Below are 20,284 nucleotides of genomic sequence, written 5' to 3' on the forward strand. Positions count from 1 at the left end.
ATTTTCAAGTAATTTAGTCCTCATAGGAAAGACAATATGCTCATGTGGCAAATGGTTGATTCATCACTTTCAAGTATAAAACTTTGATTTGACAACACATGAACCTCACACAGCCGCTGTCGTCGGTGGTTTGATCGGTTGTTTCTGCACAGGAAAACCTATTCAACAGTAACAAATGGGACACACAAAAAGGCAATTTAGATAGTAAAATTAAATAAAAGATAGTGATATTTCACCACTTAAACTTCTGGTGGTACATTTAAAAATAGACTGAGTAAACATGTGTAATAATACATATTTGAAGACGGCATTCAAGTCATTTCCACAGTCTAGGGTTTTTATGACTAAACAATAAGACAACAGAGGTCTGTCATTACAAGTTTCAGGTTCTCTCCCACGGACCGGTACGCACTGTACTGAGCTGTATCCACATGGAAGAAGTTGAAAAGTAGCATGATGCTTAGTTTATAAACAGGAAATACATTTCTCTTCAAAAGAAACCCCCCCAAAAAAACAACTGTTCCCACTTTTGATAATGGAGATTACACGATCAGACGTCACGTAAGACACACGTCAAATAGGCTATGATTAGGGAGTGCAGGTTTTCCTGATTTGGGCAGGATTTGCAACTCGCATTAACTCCATCCAAAAATAACAGGTGATGGTATGAAAAACAAAACTCCTGTACTCTGGTAGTAGGATACATCCTCTCGAAAAACACAACATCCACTGAATCATTGACACTGCACATTCCCAGTTTAGGTAAACGCGTACAAGTTTAATCAGGTTTTGGCAATCACAAGGTGTTCTTTAAAATAACACAGCGGTTGATCAGAAATGCTCCTGAACCAACAAGTAAATCACCCCACCTGCGTTACAAAACATGGAAATAAACACTGACGTAAACACTGAACTCATCCTCAATAGAATCCCACACTAAGTGCATTAAGTATTAAAACGTCATCTTGTGTACTCCTAATATGGTCTGGATAAAGTAGAGGAAGACGGATAAGGGAATAAAATTGTTCCTTCTTCTTTTTTTAAACCCAACGCACCACAAGGGATGTATGATATACCGTAAGTTGTCACGCCATGAAAACGGATTAGGGGGTGACTAAAGACTTTAAAAAAGCAGCGTTCTTATTGCTGTGTTTATTTCACATATCCTATGCATTCTTTGAGTTTCAGTCAGTATTTTCATCACGTTGAATTGGTGGGACTCATAAGGGTCTGACCCCTTCCTTGAAAAAAAAAAAAAATAGATTACTAAATTGACCCCAAGTTTTAAAATTCAGATGTAATAAGTGTATACAGAACCAAATGTTGCTGTACTGGCTCGCCTTTTATAATTCAGCTAAAACAAAAGAAGAAGATCTGAAGTAACAAGAGTATAACAAAACAGCCATGTCAATATTTAATATTGTTCATATAAATATACATCATTTTTATTTTCAAAGTGCAATAGTGTACGAGTAATGGGATTATATAAACGTATATGTATAACTAAAGTAAATTGTGTCATGAAACTTGTATCCAGTGTAGGGCTGTGGTACTGGAGCATCGAACAAAAAGTTTAATATTTTCACTGAAAGTTATCAGTGTAACAACCGATAGGGAAATATATTTTTAAAGACTTTAGGTTGGTATTTAACAATGCAAAACATTTTTCAGTCAATGATGAGGGTGTGATGGGCCCCTGATGATATTTCAGGCTCATGGAGCTCTTCGGTGTGAAGTCCTGAATGAAGGGAAGATCAGGCCCAAAGATTTTTTACAGTTTGTAAATGGCTCATAAATAATCCATACATAACCTTTTATAACTCTGGCCTTAACAGTCTTGAACAAAGAAACAAACTTGGCCCAGATTCAAGCTGGGGATGTTTTTGCTGTGGCGTGAGATCACCAACTACACATTACTCAACATTACCATTATGCAGTTTCCCCTTTTTTCCCCCCCTGCCATGCATGATGCAAATATTACATTTCATAATAATAAATTAGAGAACTGCTTGTGTTTTAAAAGCTATTTTTATGCAAAGGCAGGCAGTGTCTTCATGCATAAATTGTAAATCCTGATGCACTTAATAATTTCACTGCGGATGTGATTTGACATTTACGGAAGAGGATTAGGGCCACAGTGGAAAAAAACCCTGAGTTCTGACTTTTTTTTCTCAGAATTCTGACTTTAAACTCAGAATTCTGACTTTATTCTCAGAATTATGACTTTATTCTCAGAATTATGACTTTAAACTCAGAATTATGACTTTATTCTCAGGAAAAAGGATTACTATTGCAACAACACATCATCAGAAGGGTAAATCTAGCCTGTCTCACGATGGTCTAATCCAGGGGTAGGGAACCCTGGTCCTCGAGAGCCACAGCCCTGCACGTTTTGCATGTCTCCCTGCTTCAACACAGCTGATTGCAATGAGCAGCGTGTTATCTGGCTTTGTGCTGAACATGGTGATGAACCATCAGGACGTTCAGTGGAGGGAGACGTGGAAAATGTGCAGGACTATGGCTCCCGAGGACCAGGGTTCCCTACCCCTGGTCTAATCCCAGCTCATGTTCCCTATTAGTGGGTGAACAATCCAATGCTTGGTGAATTCTGCTTCACAATGATAGGAAGAGTCGACATTGAAGGATCAAAAAGCGACGTCGCTATGAACGCTTGGCCGCCACAAGCCCTGTGGTAACTTTTCTGACACCTCCTGCTTAAAACCCAAAAAGGTCAGAAGGAACTCAGAATTCTAAGTTTAAAGTCAGAATTATGAGAATAAAGTCAGAATTCTGAATTTAAAGGCAGAATTCTGAGAAAAAAAAGTCAGAACTCAGGGGTCTTTTCCACAGTGGCCCCAATCCTCTTCCGTAGACATTGAACATTGAGTTCGTAGTAAACATTTGTGCAGTTGAGTTTGAATGTAAAAACTGGTGCGTGTATGTCTGGACCATGTGTGGTGGTGGTAATCATGATATTTAAAAAGAATCACCTGGTCGAAAGAAGAAAAAAATTGGAACGACTGCACGACAACATTGAGGTTTCATAATAAGTCTTTTATTACATTTTTGGAATCAAAGTTGGATTTATTACACATTGCAAGCCATTCTGAAAAGTACGTTATGTTTGACGCCGTTGTTTTTGGAACATGAATGAGTTCAAATGACGTGCATTGCTCCCATTTATGAAACTTGCCCGGGTATCAGGTGCGAGTGGCGCCCTGAAGGACTGAAACCTGACAGGATTTGCTCCTGATCATTGATAATGGTGCACAGCCGAGAGAGTGAAGGGGAAAGCCCCCGAGAGGAAAGCGAGCCTGTCTGTGCGCGCGCTTGTGGGCGGGCCCGCGCGCTCTCGACAAAGGTTTACAGGAAGCACGAGTATCAGGAAGTAGAGAGAGTTAAGTTAAAGATTTGTTTTTGTCGCCAAAGTTACCGCAGCGTTTGTCCAAAGTTTACCTCGGTTAAAGACAGAGTGTTTTTTATTTATTCATTTTTTTGAGAGAAACGGGCGTTAAGGCGTGTGAGCACGAGAAGTCCAAGGTAGGATTGTTATGAAATGAAACGACAGCTGAGGCGCTTTTCTGCAGGGAAATAAAGCCAACAAACATCGACACAAAGTGATACCAAGTCGTGTTATGTACGTGTGTGATGGGGTTTTATGTTATGTGTGGTCATCATCCGTGAGTAAAGTCACAGTAATAGTTTGAAACGGGAGAATAAAGTGCGTCCCTGTACGAGATCAGGCCTTGTCAGTCCTTTGACTTTGTATTTATTCACTTGTATACAACCTGTGTGAACTGGAGCTGCTGTGAAAATCAACGCACATAAAGTTTGTAGAGTTTCTAATTGAAAGGCAATCTCACTAAAACGAGTACAAGCACATATAAGAATCAAAGAGGAGTTAAATTGCTTCATGCAAGAACACAGGTAAACATAGTCTCTCGCATAATAAATGGATCATCACCAGTGATCACCTTGATTATTAAAAGTCTGGGATTTATTCATTCTTTAAGCATGTTGACACATCTTTTACACTTTTAGATAATCCTCTTTTTGCCCCCGCCCTCATCCCACACGTTATTGTACTTGAGCATCACAGAGCCACCAGCATGAGTGCCACTTTCAGTTTCCTGTTGTTTTGGCTGCAGGTGAAGGGGCCATGAATCGAGTCCCCTTGCAACAGACTCAGAGCTGCGGGCCCTGGGAGCTGAAGGAGCGACTCGGCACCGGAGGCTTCGGAAATGTCACACGGTGGCAAAACAAGGTTTGCAGTCCATGTATCTGTAGCAGATTAGTCGCAGGGAGGCATTTTTACTGAGCTTTAGGGGAAACGAGGCTTGTGCCTTGTTCACACCTGAATTACTGGGAAGGCCTCTGGAGCGACGATGTTTCAACAAGATGTTACTGAACTCGGCGTTTTAATGGCCTGAGATGGAAGATAAGTGAAGCTGTCTTGTTGCTATTTTTCCTGCAGACATCAACACAATCATAATCAGTGCAAGTCCAATTACGCAGACAAATCTCGTTTTCATGAAGCGTCTCTATTTGCATATAGCTATATTACTGAATTATTCCCTTATGTAAGAATATGGTTCCTCGACAGGACATATCTTTTTCACCTTTATCCTTTTTTTTTATAGTAACCTGACGTCACTTCGGGAAACCGTTTGCTTTGTCTCTCAGTTGAATAGTAATTGTGTCGGTTGTAATGATTTCACTCTAAGTCACGGGATATAAGCATTGTCATGTTGCATCAGGAGAAGAGGACGGTGGGGAATATGAACTGGTCCGGTTGGCGTAACTTCCACTTCCTCTCCTGAAAACCACTTGTATTGTATTAGTCACATTGGCTTTGCAGACAAATTTAGATCAGGCCGACAGTCGTATTCTGTTGTCATGTTAATATTTGACTTGAGAGTCGACCTGCGGTGGTTTATTTACGAAAGTTTATTGTTTCATGTGAAGAAATCAACAATATAACTGCGGCATCTGCGACCATCTTCACTTAAACCATTTACCTGCAGAATTAAAAATCATTATTGGATTTCTGGAGTTGTGCAAGTTATCCCGTAAACCGCAGGATCGGATGTGCTTTATCGGATAGACGTTGAATTAACACACTGAGATTAGAGGCTGATACCCTGCTTGCCTGTTGATCTAATTACTTTTCTTTCCCATTTGTGTAAAAAAAAATTAAATCATAGAAAACGGGAGCACTGTAGTCACAACAATAACCTGCGTTTTTATATTGACAATGCCAGGTGACTTTAGTTCCTCCTATGTTGGAAGGAATCAAGGAAGTGGCTGATGGGTTTTTACCTCTTGTGCCCTTCAGCATGGCAGTTTGTGGTCTGTGATGTGCGACTGATACAGGAACTGAACTTGAAAGGGAAAGAATGTAACCCAGGTGTTCCTCATGTGAACTTGCAGATGTCAGCTAAGCAGTTGCGTAACGGCATCCTCATTATATGGCTTATAATAAATCTAGTTGAAATACATTCTACTTTAGATGAGGCACGTTAATGTATGATTGAATCCTCCACGTGTATAAGAAACACTGCTGATGCTGTTGGCAGTCGGCTTCACTGCACATTAAGCCTCGGGAGGCAATGGAAAACTTTCTTAGCTGCAGCTCTGCTCTGATGATTAAACTTCCTTTATAGGAAATTCACTGTCTTCTTGGATCAGTGGCATGAATCTGATTTATTATTAGCACGCCAGCCCCATTATAGGAGGCGGAATGGTTCAAGTTTCCTTGAAACGGTTGGTAAGATGTACTTACCAACCATTGCTCATCACTTTTGAAAAGCAATTAGTTTTGCAGACAAAAGTGTCATCATGCACACGGGCATGTTCAGTATTACAAGCCCGGCCAAGGGTTTTCTACCTTTCCAACACGATTTTATCTTTGCCAAGTCTGCGTGGCCTACATTAGTTAATTCAATGACAGAAGTGAAGAGTACATTAGGTTCATAAAACAGGTAAAAAATCATTCAAATCCTTTACTGACTGTGCTCTGAAAGCTCGTTTTTGTCGTAGTGGTTAGTCAAGGTAAATAAATCAGTGTTGCTGTAGTCATTTTTTTATTATTATTATCGTATTCATTGTTTTAAAAAATTCCAGGAAAAGCTTGGCAGTTCCAGATGACAATGCAAAATCAATAAAAACATACAAGAATTAAGTAAACTCTGAATCACACCAGAACTCTTGGGTCCTTATTCATAATTATGTTGTATATTTTATGAGAAGAATAGTTTTATTTGATTAACACTGCATCTCTTTAAAGTAAACAAATAAAACACAAGAGTGTGGCTACGACTGAGGGGTGAAAGAAACAAACAAAAGTGTAAAACATTCCAAACGGAGGCTTTTTGTCCGGAGTGGGTGGCTGGTTCTGGTCGGTCTCTAGGAAATGAATGTAAATCAGTGTAATGGTGACTGAATTGATGGAAATCCACGCGTGTGTGTGTGTATGTGTTTTCAGGATACAGAGGAACAGCTTGCTATAAAGCAGTGCCGACAGGAGCTGAGCGACAGAAACAAAGAGCGATGGTGTCTGGAGATCCAGATCATGAAGAGGTCAGTTCAGATCAACATTCCTGAATCTTGTCTTGAAGATTGTTTGCTGGGTATCAGGTTTGATCAGCCTGAGTATGAGGTAGTTGAGCTCACCTGCATCTGACAGCATTTAAAGGGGACCTTTAAAAGCTTTTGTTGGATATTTGTCATAAGTGCTTTTGAGAAGGACTCAATAGACCGTCTTGTGGTGCAAACTTGTATTGCAAGACTTAAACAGGCAGGTGGTTGCTGACTTTGGTAGATGTAACCAGAAGCCCATCATTAAATGCTTTGTGTCAGATAACATATCTGAAAAAAAAGTTTTGTTTTGTCTATAATGTCTATAATGTTACAAGTTGTACCTTTGGTTTTATATATATCTGTCTGAAGTTGGTGAGATTTTATTTTATGATGGAAACAACATCCGTAATGAACCCAAACATTCCTTTCATTACTGACAGAATTTGGCTTGCACATTTTTAATAACCATAACTTCAATACCTTGCCCGATATTTAAAGAATTCAAGTTCGAGAAGTTGAATTCTTTAAGCATGTATTCTCCGACACTATCGACTCTGCCCAGCGGAGCAGCGAGATATTTACTCCTCCTCTGGTTAATGCAACTCCTCTCCTGCTGAATTAGTATAATGGTGAGGAGTGGGGGGTGGGTGGGGGTGATACAATTTCTCTTCTTTCTATTAGTGTTTATCCTTCTTGACCAGCAGACGGGACAAAACACATCAAATGCACTTTTTTCGAGTTCAAGTAAAACAAAGCTGCTGACTCTCGCATGTGGACGAGAAACTCACTAAAATACTATAAGATCTCACGGTATGTTGAACCTTTTGGTTGATGTTGGACTTCCTGAAGAATTTCAAATGAAAGGATTTTTTGTGTGACAACTGTCGGGATTCAAAGGCAAAGAAAACATTGAGAGTCGTGCTAATTACATGCTAATTAGTCACGCTACAGGAAGTGAAGTACACGTGAAGCAACCATGTCTAAAGTCCAACCCGAGGTTCCATCAATAAGATTATATATGGCTGATCTGTCCAGAATTGTTTGTTTTTTTTGTTCCTCATCACAAGTGAAACTTAACAAATGCAACAATCATGGTTGCCACATCATTGTGTTGCAAAATAATTTAATGTCCTGCGTAGACGGATTTCAAGCTAAAAATGAAAAACCTACTCTCTCTCTGCTTACTTTGTCTACATCTCTTGCTGTATTTATTTTGCATAATCACACATTCCTCAACCTTGTATGTTTATTTACACAAAAATCCAAAAGTCTGTGTTTTTCCATGATGCGTTTCAGACGGTGACGTGCTGGTTTTTTCACTCATCCTAACAAACGAGTACGTTTCTGGTTGGGTTTTTTTCTTTTGCCGAGCGGTTTCTTTGCATTGCCAGACCAGTTTTGGTTCAACATTTAGTGACTCACCATGGTACAGCTGGGTGCTTACGAGTTTGCTGTTTCACTTTTATAACCCGGTCTGTCACTCAAATAACCTCAAACTATTAAAAAAGACAAATTTGTGCGAATAGAAATAAAAAAAAAAAAATAGCACATTAGATAATTAGAGCAGCTTGGAAGTTTGGGTTATATTGGTGACTTTGGTTATTTTTGTCTTAATTTGCCGCCTCCTCATTCTGCCCTGTTGTTGGCTTGTGATGTTATTTCCACACACGCCTGTTAACTGTTTTTTTGCTGTCAGGTCACTGGAGATGCCAGTTTATTTAGGTTTTGATTGTGTGCGTGTGTGTGTGTTTGTTTGGTCTTCTCTGGACACCAACGTTAAAAAAAAAAAAAACACAACAACTTTCCTTTCCTTGTCCCACTTTAACTAGAATTTTGTTTTCAGACAGACGCGGTCACAACCGCAACCCTCCACTGCACCCACGCTCAACTTGTGGAAAAAAAACCACAGGGCAAAGGACACATACATGGCAACCTACCATTATATTATTACTGCTACTTAACACACATTTACGTACACACATATGCGGAAAAACACATTGCTTTGTTTTCTTGACTTTTGATGTGTTTATGGAGCTTGTAATGGTTTACTTTGGCCTCTGCTAAGAGTTTTGGTGAAAAAAAAGAGAAAAAAATATAATTTAGCCACAATGTGATGCAGGATTCATCTCGCTCTTCCTCTTCATTATACTCCTCTTTACTATGTGAGTCGGAACAGTCTAATTCTCAAGTTTTTAACTATTCCACTCAGGTGTGTTTAGTTTTTATTTATCATTTATCAATTTATCCGATCATTATAGGTCCACAAAAAGCAGAAACTGGTTACTGACTGATTATGACAGCTTTTTTTTTTCAATGATGACATTCATGTGTCTCCTACTCTTGTGGCTGTGAGAACTCTGATTACGTGTCACACAAAGTTTTAGCGCCAGTCAGTTTACTTTTCAATCTGGTGTCTAGTTTAATATTTCTTATTTTGGTCTCGACAGAAATGCTGACCAGCCCCAGGAACCATCTGAAACACATTGTTTTCACGCCGTGTTACGAAAGAGCAAGAAATGAGAAACAGGAGGGAAACTGAAACAACAGGTTGAGGGCAGGCAGCAGGCTGTGAATGGTGGACAACATGAGCACTTGTTTTTTTTTGATCGTGTGAGAAGAAGATATCCAGTTCTTCAACACTTTGTGACATTTATTCTCAGAAATGACCGGATGTGTGGTTGTTGGATGTGCGACAGGGTACGACGCCAATGCGCGAATGACACGTGTTTGGGACACAATCCATTCATTTCTAAAATATATTCAACATGTCAGAGTAAAAAAATGCGATAAATTAAGACGGGCTTGTTACAGAGTTTGTTTATTCATGTTTTTCACACATGTTCAGAAACACATTGCACTCGAGGACCTTTTCAATTTATTATGCTGTACAAAATCTGCTATCAGCTGCCAGAAATGTTAATTGAAGTCATACCAAGCACAGTGTTTTTAACATTTAAAGCACTCTGTGCTACATTTTGTCTTATGAGGACGACTCTCTAAAAAGTAACTCGCTTAACTGTCTCAATCTCAAATAATTGTATTATCATCGAAAAATTGTCTTATTTGTTTCTACACTCAAAACGTTTAAGCAAAAATGATCAAAACATTTATTAAAGCCTTGTTTTGTCATTTTACTTCCTCATGTTGTAATATTTTGACTTACAAGCTTAAAATATCTAGATTAAAATGAAAAAAAGTCATTTTATGAGCAATAATCCTAAGATGCATGCAATTTTCACTGTGTAATTTGCAGTTAAAACATTTTCGAGGAACGTTTGTAGGTTCTAGGCCTGAAACGTTGGTAACAGCTTATGTAGGTCTACACCTGCAAGGTATCAATTGTTATTTGCCATGACAATCATTTATGAGTTCAGAAAGGCTCATTGTCCATCGCTGACTGATGTCCCCTTTCTCATTTAGACTGAATCATGTCAACGTCGTGGCGGCTCGGGAAGTTCCTCAGGGAATGTATAAAACTGTGGCCACCAACGACATGCCACTGCTGGCCATGGAGTACTGTCAGGGTGGAGATCTGAGAAAGGTATACTTGTGAGAGCACATGCACATCTTTTTATGACTCTCTCTTTTTTCTGTCCTGAAGCCCTACATGTGATAGTTTTGTCCCACAGCTCGGGGATTATTTAATGTCGATTCTGGAGGTTAAATCTAGTGCAAAGTAAATGGGAGGACAGCGGAGAGTGCAGCCTGAGCCAAGCAGAAGAGGAAAATGCCAGCCATTGCCAACCGCGTTGTCATAAAACGTTCAAAGTGTCACAGATGGTCAAAAACTAAGCAGTCAGGTCGGAGGCATATGGGGCGGTTTAGTCGAGGGACAAAACGGAACCATCCTCTTCTTCTCAGGCTTGCCCGAAGTTTCCAGATGTGGAAATGCTTTAAATATGTTGTTGAAAGTAAAATAAATCAAAGTCTTTACAGCCAAAGTGTTCATTTCTCAATTTGCAGAGCTTCTTAAGTTTAATAAAATCACTAATTGGAGTGCAAAAACCAGCTGTAAAAAGGTTTGGTGCCGGAATCGGAGCCTGTACGTCTAATCCCTTGTAAAGCCAGCACACTTAATGAAAGGAAAGTAGCTTTTTTTTTATAGAACAAAAGCGTAGATGAGCTTTAGAGGTTTATAATAAAAAAAAAAAAAGACAAAAGACAGATTAATGGACAGAGGTTTTTCCTCTGTGTGTATTTCTTTCTTCCCATGGTTCATGTTATTCTTGACTGAAATGTGTGTGCTCTCTGCAGTATCTAAACCTCCTGGAGAACTGCTGCGGCATGAGGGAGGGCTCCATTCTCATTCTGTTACGAGATATTTGTGAGTATTTGTCTCAACTTCCAGCTTCAATGGTACTATTCAGACCGTTCAACCCATGTGCCGTGAGACAGATTCTCGATTATTGTGTGGGCTGGCGGTGTGACTAGTTTCCTCGAGCATGGAGGAAATGGTCTTGGTGAGTAGTATTGTGATGTCACCAGTGACCCCCTAATCCACCAACCTCTTAGTCACCATGGCAACAGTTTACGTTCATACAAAGTTGGACATCAACTATCAGCGCAGCCTGCTCCCACTTTTATGTATCAAAGCAAACGTCAACAAGCTCCGCATGTCAGCCGCTGCAAAACCAGATCTGAGACAGAACACATGTTATGGATCACATGGTGACTACACACACACACACACACACACCCTTTCCTGTTAACTATAGGTGGACGTTTCCTGATAATGACCAACCTCTTTTAGCTCGTTTCATGAGCATGTAAGCACATACACACCCATAAACTCACTGTTCCTCACACACACACACACACACACACACACACACGCACACACACACGCACAGGCACACGCAGACACACAGGTGTCCAGCAGTCGTAAGTTCCGCTTCATTTAAGGCATTTTGTCAACTCACACACTAGTCATGCTCTGACGCACACGCGAAGTCACAACACGGTTTCGGTCATAGAGTGAGGCAGAACCTTTTGGGTTCTGCCTCACAAAAACCTTTTTTTGGCAGATTAAAGATTAAGCGAAACCGATGCACTCACACATACCTGTTAGAGTTCTTTGTGACTTCTTGTGGTTTAACGACCACAAGCGATAATTCAATTCAACTTTATTTATGTAGCACCACATACAATATGGCCATTTCTACGTGCTTTTAACAGAGAGAAATCCAACAAATCAACAATAAGTTAACAAATATTTGTTCTTAGACACGGCCAGTTGTTGTATGGATTCTCAGAAAGCTCACATTACTTGTGCTTACATGGACCAGATATGTAATGTGAGTAAATGCTAGTGCAATCAAAATTTCAACATGTAAGCGCTTTTTTTTTTCCAATGTGGGAGACAACGCTGCGCTTCCTGCCTGGGCTCAGAACAAGGAAAGAGTTGTGTCGCTTTCTAATTTTCTTTTCTTACAATTGATGTCACAAAGCAACAGAAGTCCAAACAATATATCCACAGAGCCAAATGCCAAATGGGACAATTTAAGCCGAATACTGAGCATTTTGATAAATTTATCAAATGTAGATATCACTGAAGCCAGTTTTTTATAAAAAAATAAAATAAATGCTTTTCTACAATATGGGACACTTTCACCCTAATACTGCTGTTATTTATTAATACTAGTTGGGGTGCCGCAAAGTTATTGATTGAAGCATTACATGGATTTAAGCAATTTGAGTACAAATTTTGCTTTCCCAGATTCCACTATCAGTTTATCTGGTTCCCAAACATTTCCCTTTGGAAGCCTTTCCCTAACTCTGGTTCCTTCTTCTCTTTCTTCTTTTTACCTGAATCAGCTTCGGCTCTCACCTACCTCCATAAGAAAAGGATCATTCACAGAGATCTGAAGCCAGAGAACATTGTGCTGCAGCAAGGAGAGAAAAGGGTGAGTTGATTAAAAAAACAAAAACGCAGTGAACCTTCTTGTTGAGGCAAATACACCCAAACCACAACAAAAAGAGACTGTTTGTCTCTTTTTTGGGTTCTGTGGTGTAAGTAGAAGAGGCTCGTCGCTCTTTTTCACACTAAATATTTCATTTGGAAAAGTCAAGATTTAAACTGCAGTTATAAATAACTTTCAGGATGGCTCTGCTCCTGCCTTCCGTTGTCGGCCTCCCCATATTTTGCCCATTATATAATAAGTCATATTGTCGCCTTAAAGCTACAAAAGGATACATGAAAATGAAAAGCCTTATATAACCAAGTTCAGACTTATTAAAGAGGTTATATATCCATGCTTGTGCTAAGAATGCAGTGTTTATAGAAACTGAGCCAAGCTTTATCTGTGTTCGGTTTATAGTTTTGTAGGAAGGCTTGTTGTTCTCCAGTAGAATCGTAAATCCACACAGACATGGTCACTGGTGTGGGAGGTTATTGAGACAGATGTTATTGAGCAGAAAAGACATTAAAAGTTGATTTACTCCCATACAGACTCTTGTATAACGGTGTGGTCTGAATATGTTTACGCTCTTTCTGGCGGGCAATTTGATGAAGTACATTTAATATGAAGCTACAGCAGCCAGTTAGAAAAACAACAATATCAGCAGCCAGTGCCTCTTGAAGGTCCGTTGGAAGGACATCTATTAGCAGTTATTTCTATAAATAATTTGTCCTCCGTAAAACTTGATGGCATTAGATTTGGTCAAAAACTGTAATTTTGACTCCTCAGGAGATGCAGTCTATTATTACGCCTGTGGAGATGTAAAAGGAAATGATGAATTTGTTTGCTATCAGCCTCACCACGAGATGGTACTATTTCTCATAAACTGAATGTTTAAAGACGAAGTCTTTAAACACGTCTGTAGCTCAGTGCTACAGTTTTTTTCATTTTTTGATTGGTGCCAAATGTTTCTCATATAATATTTAATTTGTAATATTCTGTACTTTTGTCTTCCTGTAAAACGGTGTCAAATGACTGATGATTCATTCTGAGGTATTCACTAATTCTGCATCCAGTACAAATGCCTAACAGAGCCCTGTGGTGTACGTCTTCCACAAGCAATAGAACGACTTCGGGTATTGGCGTGAACGGACAATATGTGTAACGTACAGTGAGAATGATGAGCTCCTGAAACTGAGAATGTCTCTGTCTCTCACTTTCTCTCTCACTCGCAGTTAATCCACAAAATAATAGACCTCGGCTATGCTAAAGAGCTGGACCAGAGCAGCCTTTGCGTTTCATTTGTGGGAACACTGCAGTACCTCGTGAGTGGTTACGTTTCCCATCACACCTCTTCGCCTCTCATTGTAGATTGTAACGAATTTCTTTGTGGCTTTATTTGTACCTTCTTTCAGGCTCCAGAGCTCATCGAGAGGAAGATGTACACGGTCACTGTGGACTACTGGAGTTTTGGGACACTGGTGTTTGAGTGTATCACAGGGTTTCGCCCTTTTTTACCAACCTGGCAACCTGTTCCCTGGTAGTGCCCCCATTTCATAATGTTGTTTATCTGAACTCAACCCCGTGACCTGTTCAGACATGACAGAAATCATTAGGGAGAATGTGGTGTTCCATAAATGTCCACTATTTCACCAGGTTTATCACATTGAACAATGATGTTTTCCTGCTTAAGCAATGATAAGCTTTATTGCGGGCCAATATTATTGTTTCTTGACTGTTTTATGGACATGTTGAATATAAACACGAAGTGGAGTTTCCAAAGAATTGCAGGATATGTGGGCTCTGCCAACATCAATGCCTCCTGGCCCGTGGCTATTTGATGTATGAATGATAAGAAACTCAAGGGATGTCTGCTTTAGTTAGTAACAAATCCCTCTCACGTTGTTGCACAAATGGCCTCACAGGATGGAATTTAACAAAGTCAATTTGCACATTTTGAAAAGGACTCAAAAGGAGTAGTTATTATTCATTATGTCTCTGCATTATGATTTTCTTAGGCACCATCAAGTGAGCCTGAAGAAGAATGATGATATTGTCGTTTATGAAGACCTTTTGGGGGAAATCCGCTTTTGCAAACATCTGCCACAGCCCAATGACCTCAACAGGTGATTTTCATGTGCAGCAAACCCACAGATACCATTGGAGTGTTATTTTACAGTGGTGTGATGACGGTTGTTTGGTAGTCTCTTACTAGAGAAGCTGGAGAAGTGGCTGCAGCTGATGTTGATGTGGTCTCCTGAGGAGAGAGGCAAAACCCGAGATGCCACAGCCCCCGACTGCTTCTCCCAGCTGGGGCTCATACTGCAACTCAAGGTTGGTTGGAAATTTCCATTATATTTAGTTTAATTTTATCTAATGTCCACAAACTGAAGTGACAACATTTATTCTTTCAATTTCACTTCAGTTACTCAACAAACGTATTCACGAACATCTTAAATGCCATCAGAAAGCAGTGCTTTTGTTGCATTGCCTACTTTCTTCATGTATTTGCTCTTTTTTTCCCTCCTCAGGTGGTTCATGTCCTCAACATGATGTCTGCCAAGATCCTGACATATTCCGTCTCTGATGATGAGACTGTGGCCAAACTCCAGCTGAGAATAGAAAAAGACACCAATATCCCTGCAGCCAATCAGGAGCTGCTGCTGGAGGCCGGGATCGCCCTGGAGCCTCATGGACTCGTCACGCAGTGCGCCATAGATTACGCAGTAATGTCCTAAAGAACACACGTGCACACGGTGCTTTAACATATATCTTGAGAGAGGGAACGATGTCTTGATTCACGTTTGTGCAGGAGGTGGACGGACGGCGGACAGACTTGCCTCTGGTCTTTTTGTTTGACCGCTCCTCTTGCACTTATGAACCCCAGTTTGCTCCTAGAATGCTTCCTGAAAACATACGCTTTGTTCGTAAGTATTAATCCTGTTTTGTTTTGTTCTTCTTATATTATATTTTTATTGTCTCTTTGTTCCTTGGTCAGGTAGTTCTAGTGTACATGCTTTAGTGGAATAAATCAGAACTTTAAAAAAAATAAAATTATTTGAGTAAAGCTGCAGAATCTCTAATATGCCAAAACATTACAGTGAAGACCAGACACCCACTAATATTTATACATCAAGATACCCTGTCTCTGTTATGTTGTTGATAACAGGTCTCAACCTTCAAAGACATATGATTGTTCCCTGAGAGTCTCATTATAGTTTGATAGTTTGGATTTGGAGGACCTCAGTGATCATTGGTCTGCCAATTTTTATTTTCTTTTTTCAACAAGCATTATGTCAGCAGCATCACGCAGTGTTCATACTTCAATATAACCGCTCTATAGTCTATTTCAAAGTGAACCGAGAAATACTTCTTAAATGTTTTTGGTCGTCTTTTACTCTCAAGATACGCCTGCTCGTGTTCAGACTTTTATGAATTGGCCACAGCTGATAGATCCCTCCCGAAGAGCTTCTCAAAAATATATCTAAAGAGTGCATTGTATGCGCTGTGTATATATACTGAATTACAAGCAGTTTGTAAGGACTATGTTTCGTTGGATGAGGAAAATGCAATGTTAAACCTTTACTCTTCATTGGCTCTGTGCTTCTGTCTGTTTCTTTGTCACAGAGAATGATCCCAAGCTCGTCCTCGCTTACAGTCCTCTAAGAAGAACTTGCGGCCAAGCATGGCAGACTATTCGTGGCCTGAAAGAAGACTGGCAAAGATTGCAACAGGGGCAAAAAGCTGCCATGTAGGAGTCACACGGATGTACACAAACGTCCACATACTCGAGCACCTCGAGAAATGACCTGAAAAATGTTTCCTATGTCTTTCAGCATGAGCCTGCTCAGACATAACTCATCACTGTCCAAACAGAGGATTGAGATGGTGTCCAAGCACCAAAGGCTCACAGCGAAGCTGGAATTCTTGACGGCCAGTCTCCACATCGACATGGAGAAATACCAGGAACAGGCGGCCACCGGGATCGGTAATGTTTTAAATTCATTTGTTAGAGGACGGCTTTATATTCATGTAAAAGTTGGCATGTGACTTGTTTGTGTATGGTTTTATAGCTTCTGCTGAAACAATTAATTACATACGGGCTTGTCTTAAAGGATGCAGGTTTCTGACTAATGTCTTCATTTCACTCTGTCTAGCATCAGAAAAACTGCTGGCTGTGTGGAGGGAGATGGAGCAAACGGCTGTCATCTGTGGTCAGGTACATCTCAGTGTGTGTTTGCGTGTTAATAGGTGTTGTGTATTGTCACAAAGATTAAGCGTGTGTGTGTGTGTGTGTGTGTGTGTGTGTGTATGTGTGTGTGCTCAGGCCAAGGTGACTGAACTGGAGGAGGAGATGATGCAATTGCAACCAGACATAGTGAATGTTCAGAGGCAGCCATGGAGGAGCGGCGAGGCTTTGGACACTCTGTAAGTCTGATTCAAAGTCAACTGTAAAAACAAAACAAACAAAAAACTACGACCGACAGCCAAACTGTGACCTCTTCTCCTCTCTTCAATCACCAGAGAAGGAAAAGCCATGGAGTTGTTCCGAAGACTCAGGGAGAAACCAAAAGGTTTGAGTTTGTCACGCATCGGTGTACTTCTAATTTAGCATTTGTCACAGTGACTGCATGTGAAAATAAACCTCATTTGATATTGGTTTTCCTTCTCCTTCCTCAGACCAGAGATGTCCAGGAGACAGTCAGGAAGTGGTGCGTCTGGTGGTTCAGGCCGTGCTGTTCTATGAGAAGAAGCTCAAAGACTTCTACACACACCTCAGGTACCCACAGTATATTTATTCAATGAATATTCCCATCTACTGTTTGGTAAAATAACCCTGTTGAAAAAACTTCCTCAGGTTATAATTCAGGTGTGCTTTTACATGTAAATAAATGCAAATACAGGCTGTAAATAGAGGAGATGGTTCTTTCATTCTCTAATTCACATCAGCAGGCATCGTTATTGATGGCGTAGTGTTAACATTTCAAAAATTAGGTTTTATGAAAATATATGCAGATAGAACATTTTCATATTGCATTTGTGCCTCTTTACATTAAAGGAAAGAGTCATGCTTATTTAAAGGCTATCATGCTGTCATCTCATTGTTCTGGCCCATTCACTATGAAATTACTAAATAAAATGAGTTTGACACTCTGGTTTAAGGTGTTTGTAGAAAACACTTCAGGGAGCATCGAACGCAAGAAAGAAGAGTATTTTATATCAGTATGTATTCTTCCTTGTTCGCAGGGAAAATTTCATTGTTCATAATTAATATGGGTAGAACTAATATTTGTTCAAGGATCTACTGTCATGCAACTCCATGTCTTCAGTAAAATAAATGTATCAAGGACTAATTGAAAATGAAATGCAAATAAACAGGCTATAATATAAAACAATGAATCTGTTCCACCATTGCCAGGAACTATTTTATCTCTGTTAAACTCAGTCGTGTGTATTAGTTTACATGTGTTTGTGATGATATTCTGAACGTTATCTGCTTGAAGGAGGAAAAACAACTTAAGCTGTGTAAACCGTACGATTAAACGACGTGCGTTTGGTACCATCCATCTGTTATGTGGACACTTAATCGGTCCTGGCGAAAACTCGTAAGATTTATATTCCTGTGTGTGATCGGCAGTGAGACGGCAGTGTGCAGACGGCGAGTGATGGAGCTGCTGCCAAAGGTGGAGGGCGTCGTTCAGAAAATGGCAGAGAGCGAACAAGTACTGATGAGTCTGCAGGAGAAACGACAGTGGGCCCTGTGGCATCTGCTCAAAGTGGCCTGTGTGAGTGTCTCCCAACTCCTGCCTTTCCTTTCGTATTCCTGCTAATGTTGCTTACTGTTTCATGCCAACTCCCCGCCGCGTGAAGCTGTCGTAGTAGTCCGTGTTTCGAACTCGGTGGCAGCTACGATATGCACACGTAAAAAGGTTTTGGGTCCCAACATAACCATAAGAATGAAGTTTGTAGTATTTGTAACTCGGTTGACACCAAGTGACGTGCGTCATCTTCTCTTGTACAGAGTAAAGTTCGCAGCCCGTTGAGTGGGAGTCCTGAAGGATTACAAACCCCTTCGTCAGTGCCTCCTCTTTTGACCCCGAGACACAGTTTACAGCAGCTGTAAGTGTATTGACTCACAAACATCACACAGCTGGATGAATGAGGCTTAATCTCACCAGGACAACATGACACCGGTAAAAGTATTTCAAAATGTGCACTCAACTGTTGATTTTATTTATTTTGTTGTAAATGCCAGACTTCTGAGAACCACTCAAGTAGATTTTGTGAGACTTTTTTATTTTTAAAGCCCTATAAACTCCCAATGACTCACTCTCAACATTCACTCTTTGAAATACCTGAGCAGTCCGTCTTCCTGTAAATACAGCCTCAAAGTCTCTCACATTCCCCACTGAACATTGTAATCTTATCGGAGTCGTGGGTAACGTGGGTGAATCACTCTGGGCGTGTGTGCAGTGACGAGTCTTTGGTGGAGGAGAGCAGGACGTTTGAGAGTCGCCTCCAGAGTCTGCTGCAAGACACCATCCAGGAGTCAGAGAGCAGTATGGAGGTAAGGAGTCATTCACACTCGCGCCGATGCTAAACGTTTTTTGACCTTTCAAATGATAATTACCGTTTTGTGGCGAGGTTTTGAAAAGGGCCCTTGTTGTGTTTGTCCCAGATGCTGAGGGAGTGGACGTGGCTCAGTGATGGTCAGAGTCTCTCCAGTGACCTCTCCTAAACTGAGCTCTACTCATTTATGGTACTATACTGCCTCCGTGTGGATGTGATGTCAAACTCCTTCCAGCTCTTCAGCCTGATGTTATGAATGGTGCCGGAGCTCCTGGCACAAGGTTAGAGGAGGAAACAGACGCCTTGTATGCGAGGATCATTGTTACCCTCTGGGATTGCACTGAAGCAAAACGTACTTTTCGTTTGGATTAATGTGAGATTCAATACAAAGTAGACTTGTTTTTATATTTGACTGGTTTGTAGCTTCATCGGTGCATTTATGTTTGAATAGCACTTCATTATGAACAACTGTTTTATAAGGTGATTGTGGAAGCATTTGAAATATCTCTGTTATCCCCCAAGTTTTATCGTTTTTTGGGGGTAAAAATGTTGGGATATGGAACTACATCTTTTTTCAGATTGTATTTAAGAATAAAATGCATTTGTGTGTGCTTCACTAATCTACACATTCTGTCCTGTTTGGTTAAATTTGTTTTCATCCATGCACAATCAGAGACTAACACCAGTAATTCTTTTTCCAAAATAAAGTTTGAAGGGATGTATAGGTATGATCACGTTGTACATTGATTGTTGACATGTGGCTGAAGTACCTGTGATGCGTGTTGTAGTCCACCATGTGGCAGTTCTGAATATTGAATGTGTTTCAGGGTCATTTGTATGTGTAGCAGAAGGCTTATGTGGAGTATTGCAAATTTGAAAGAAATGGTGACTGATTTAATGCTTACATTTTAATACAAGTAATGAACTTCACATGTATCATGTTTGAATTGTCTTCTCCTTCCACTTAAGCCCACCCTTATTTCCACAGTTGGAGGCAGTGCTATGTATAGACCATACAAATTGATCATATGTGTTGTCAGTTTTTTTGTTTATCTTACTGTGTATTGCTTATGTGCACAGATGTCGTACCGTTCTTATTTTTGGACCAACAATTTCTATCATGTGCAAAGCTTCAGTGGAATGCAATATTTTCTCCGCAGATAAATAAATTTCCATATTTCCTTGAGTGGAGATACCGTTTCTCCTTTTCAGCCACTTTTTCATGTCAATCAAAACAA

The 20,284-nt window shown here is 40.2% G+C and overlaps 1 protein-coding gene across 1 annotated transcript; it reads left to right on the forward strand.

Moving 5' to 3' along the window:
* Nucleotides 1-3,374: 3,374 nt before the first annotated feature.
* Nucleotides 3,375-20,246, forward strand: ikbkb (inhibitor of nuclear factor kappa B kinase subunit beta). Its single transcript, XM_080498964.1, has 22 exons — nucleotides 3,375-3,540; nucleotides 4,149-4,264; nucleotides 6,485-6,579; nucleotides 10,000-10,120; nucleotides 10,834-10,903; nucleotides 12,394-12,482; nucleotides 13,712-13,801; nucleotides 13,892-14,016; nucleotides 14,495-14,602; nucleotides 14,681-14,810; nucleotides 15,008-15,202; nucleotides 15,289-15,403; nucleotides 16,104-16,227; nucleotides 16,313-16,464; nucleotides 16,634-16,695; nucleotides 16,804-16,904; nucleotides 17,001-17,050; nucleotides 17,157-17,256; nucleotides 18,115-18,262; nucleotides 18,499-18,596; nucleotides 18,951-19,044; nucleotides 19,156-20,246. The coding sequence occupies exons 2-22, from the start codon at nucleotides 4,160-4,162 to the stop codon at nucleotides 19,213-19,215; spliced, it is 2,232 nt and encodes a 743-aa protein (XP_080355090.1). The 5' UTR covers nucleotides 3,375-3,540; nucleotides 4,149-4,159; the 3' UTR covers nucleotides 19,216-20,246.
* The last annotated feature ends 38 nt before the right edge of the window (nucleotides 20,247-20,284 follow it).

The sequence above is a fragment of the Blennius ocellaris genome (assembly GCF_963422515.1).
Source record: "Blennius ocellaris genome assembly, chromosome: 7".
Lineage (NCBI taxonomy): Eukaryota > Metazoa > Chordata > Actinopteri > Blenniiformes > Blenniidae > Blennius > Blennius ocellaris.

Bases quoted from the DNA above. Each gene is read 5' to 3' on its own strand.
- ikbkb (XM_080498964.1), top strand. From the start codon at position 4,160: ATGAATCGAGTCCCCTTGCAACAGACTCAGAGCTGCGGGCCCTGGGAG. The intron at 4,265-6,484 runs GTTTGCAGTCCA...ATGTGTTTTCAG, and splicing joins TCACACGGTGGCAAAACAAG to GATACAGAGGAACAGCTTGC. The intron at 17,051-17,156 runs GTTTGAGTTTGT...CTCCTTCCTCAG, and splicing joins ACTCAGGGAGAAACCAAAAG to ACCAGAGATGTCCAGGAGAC.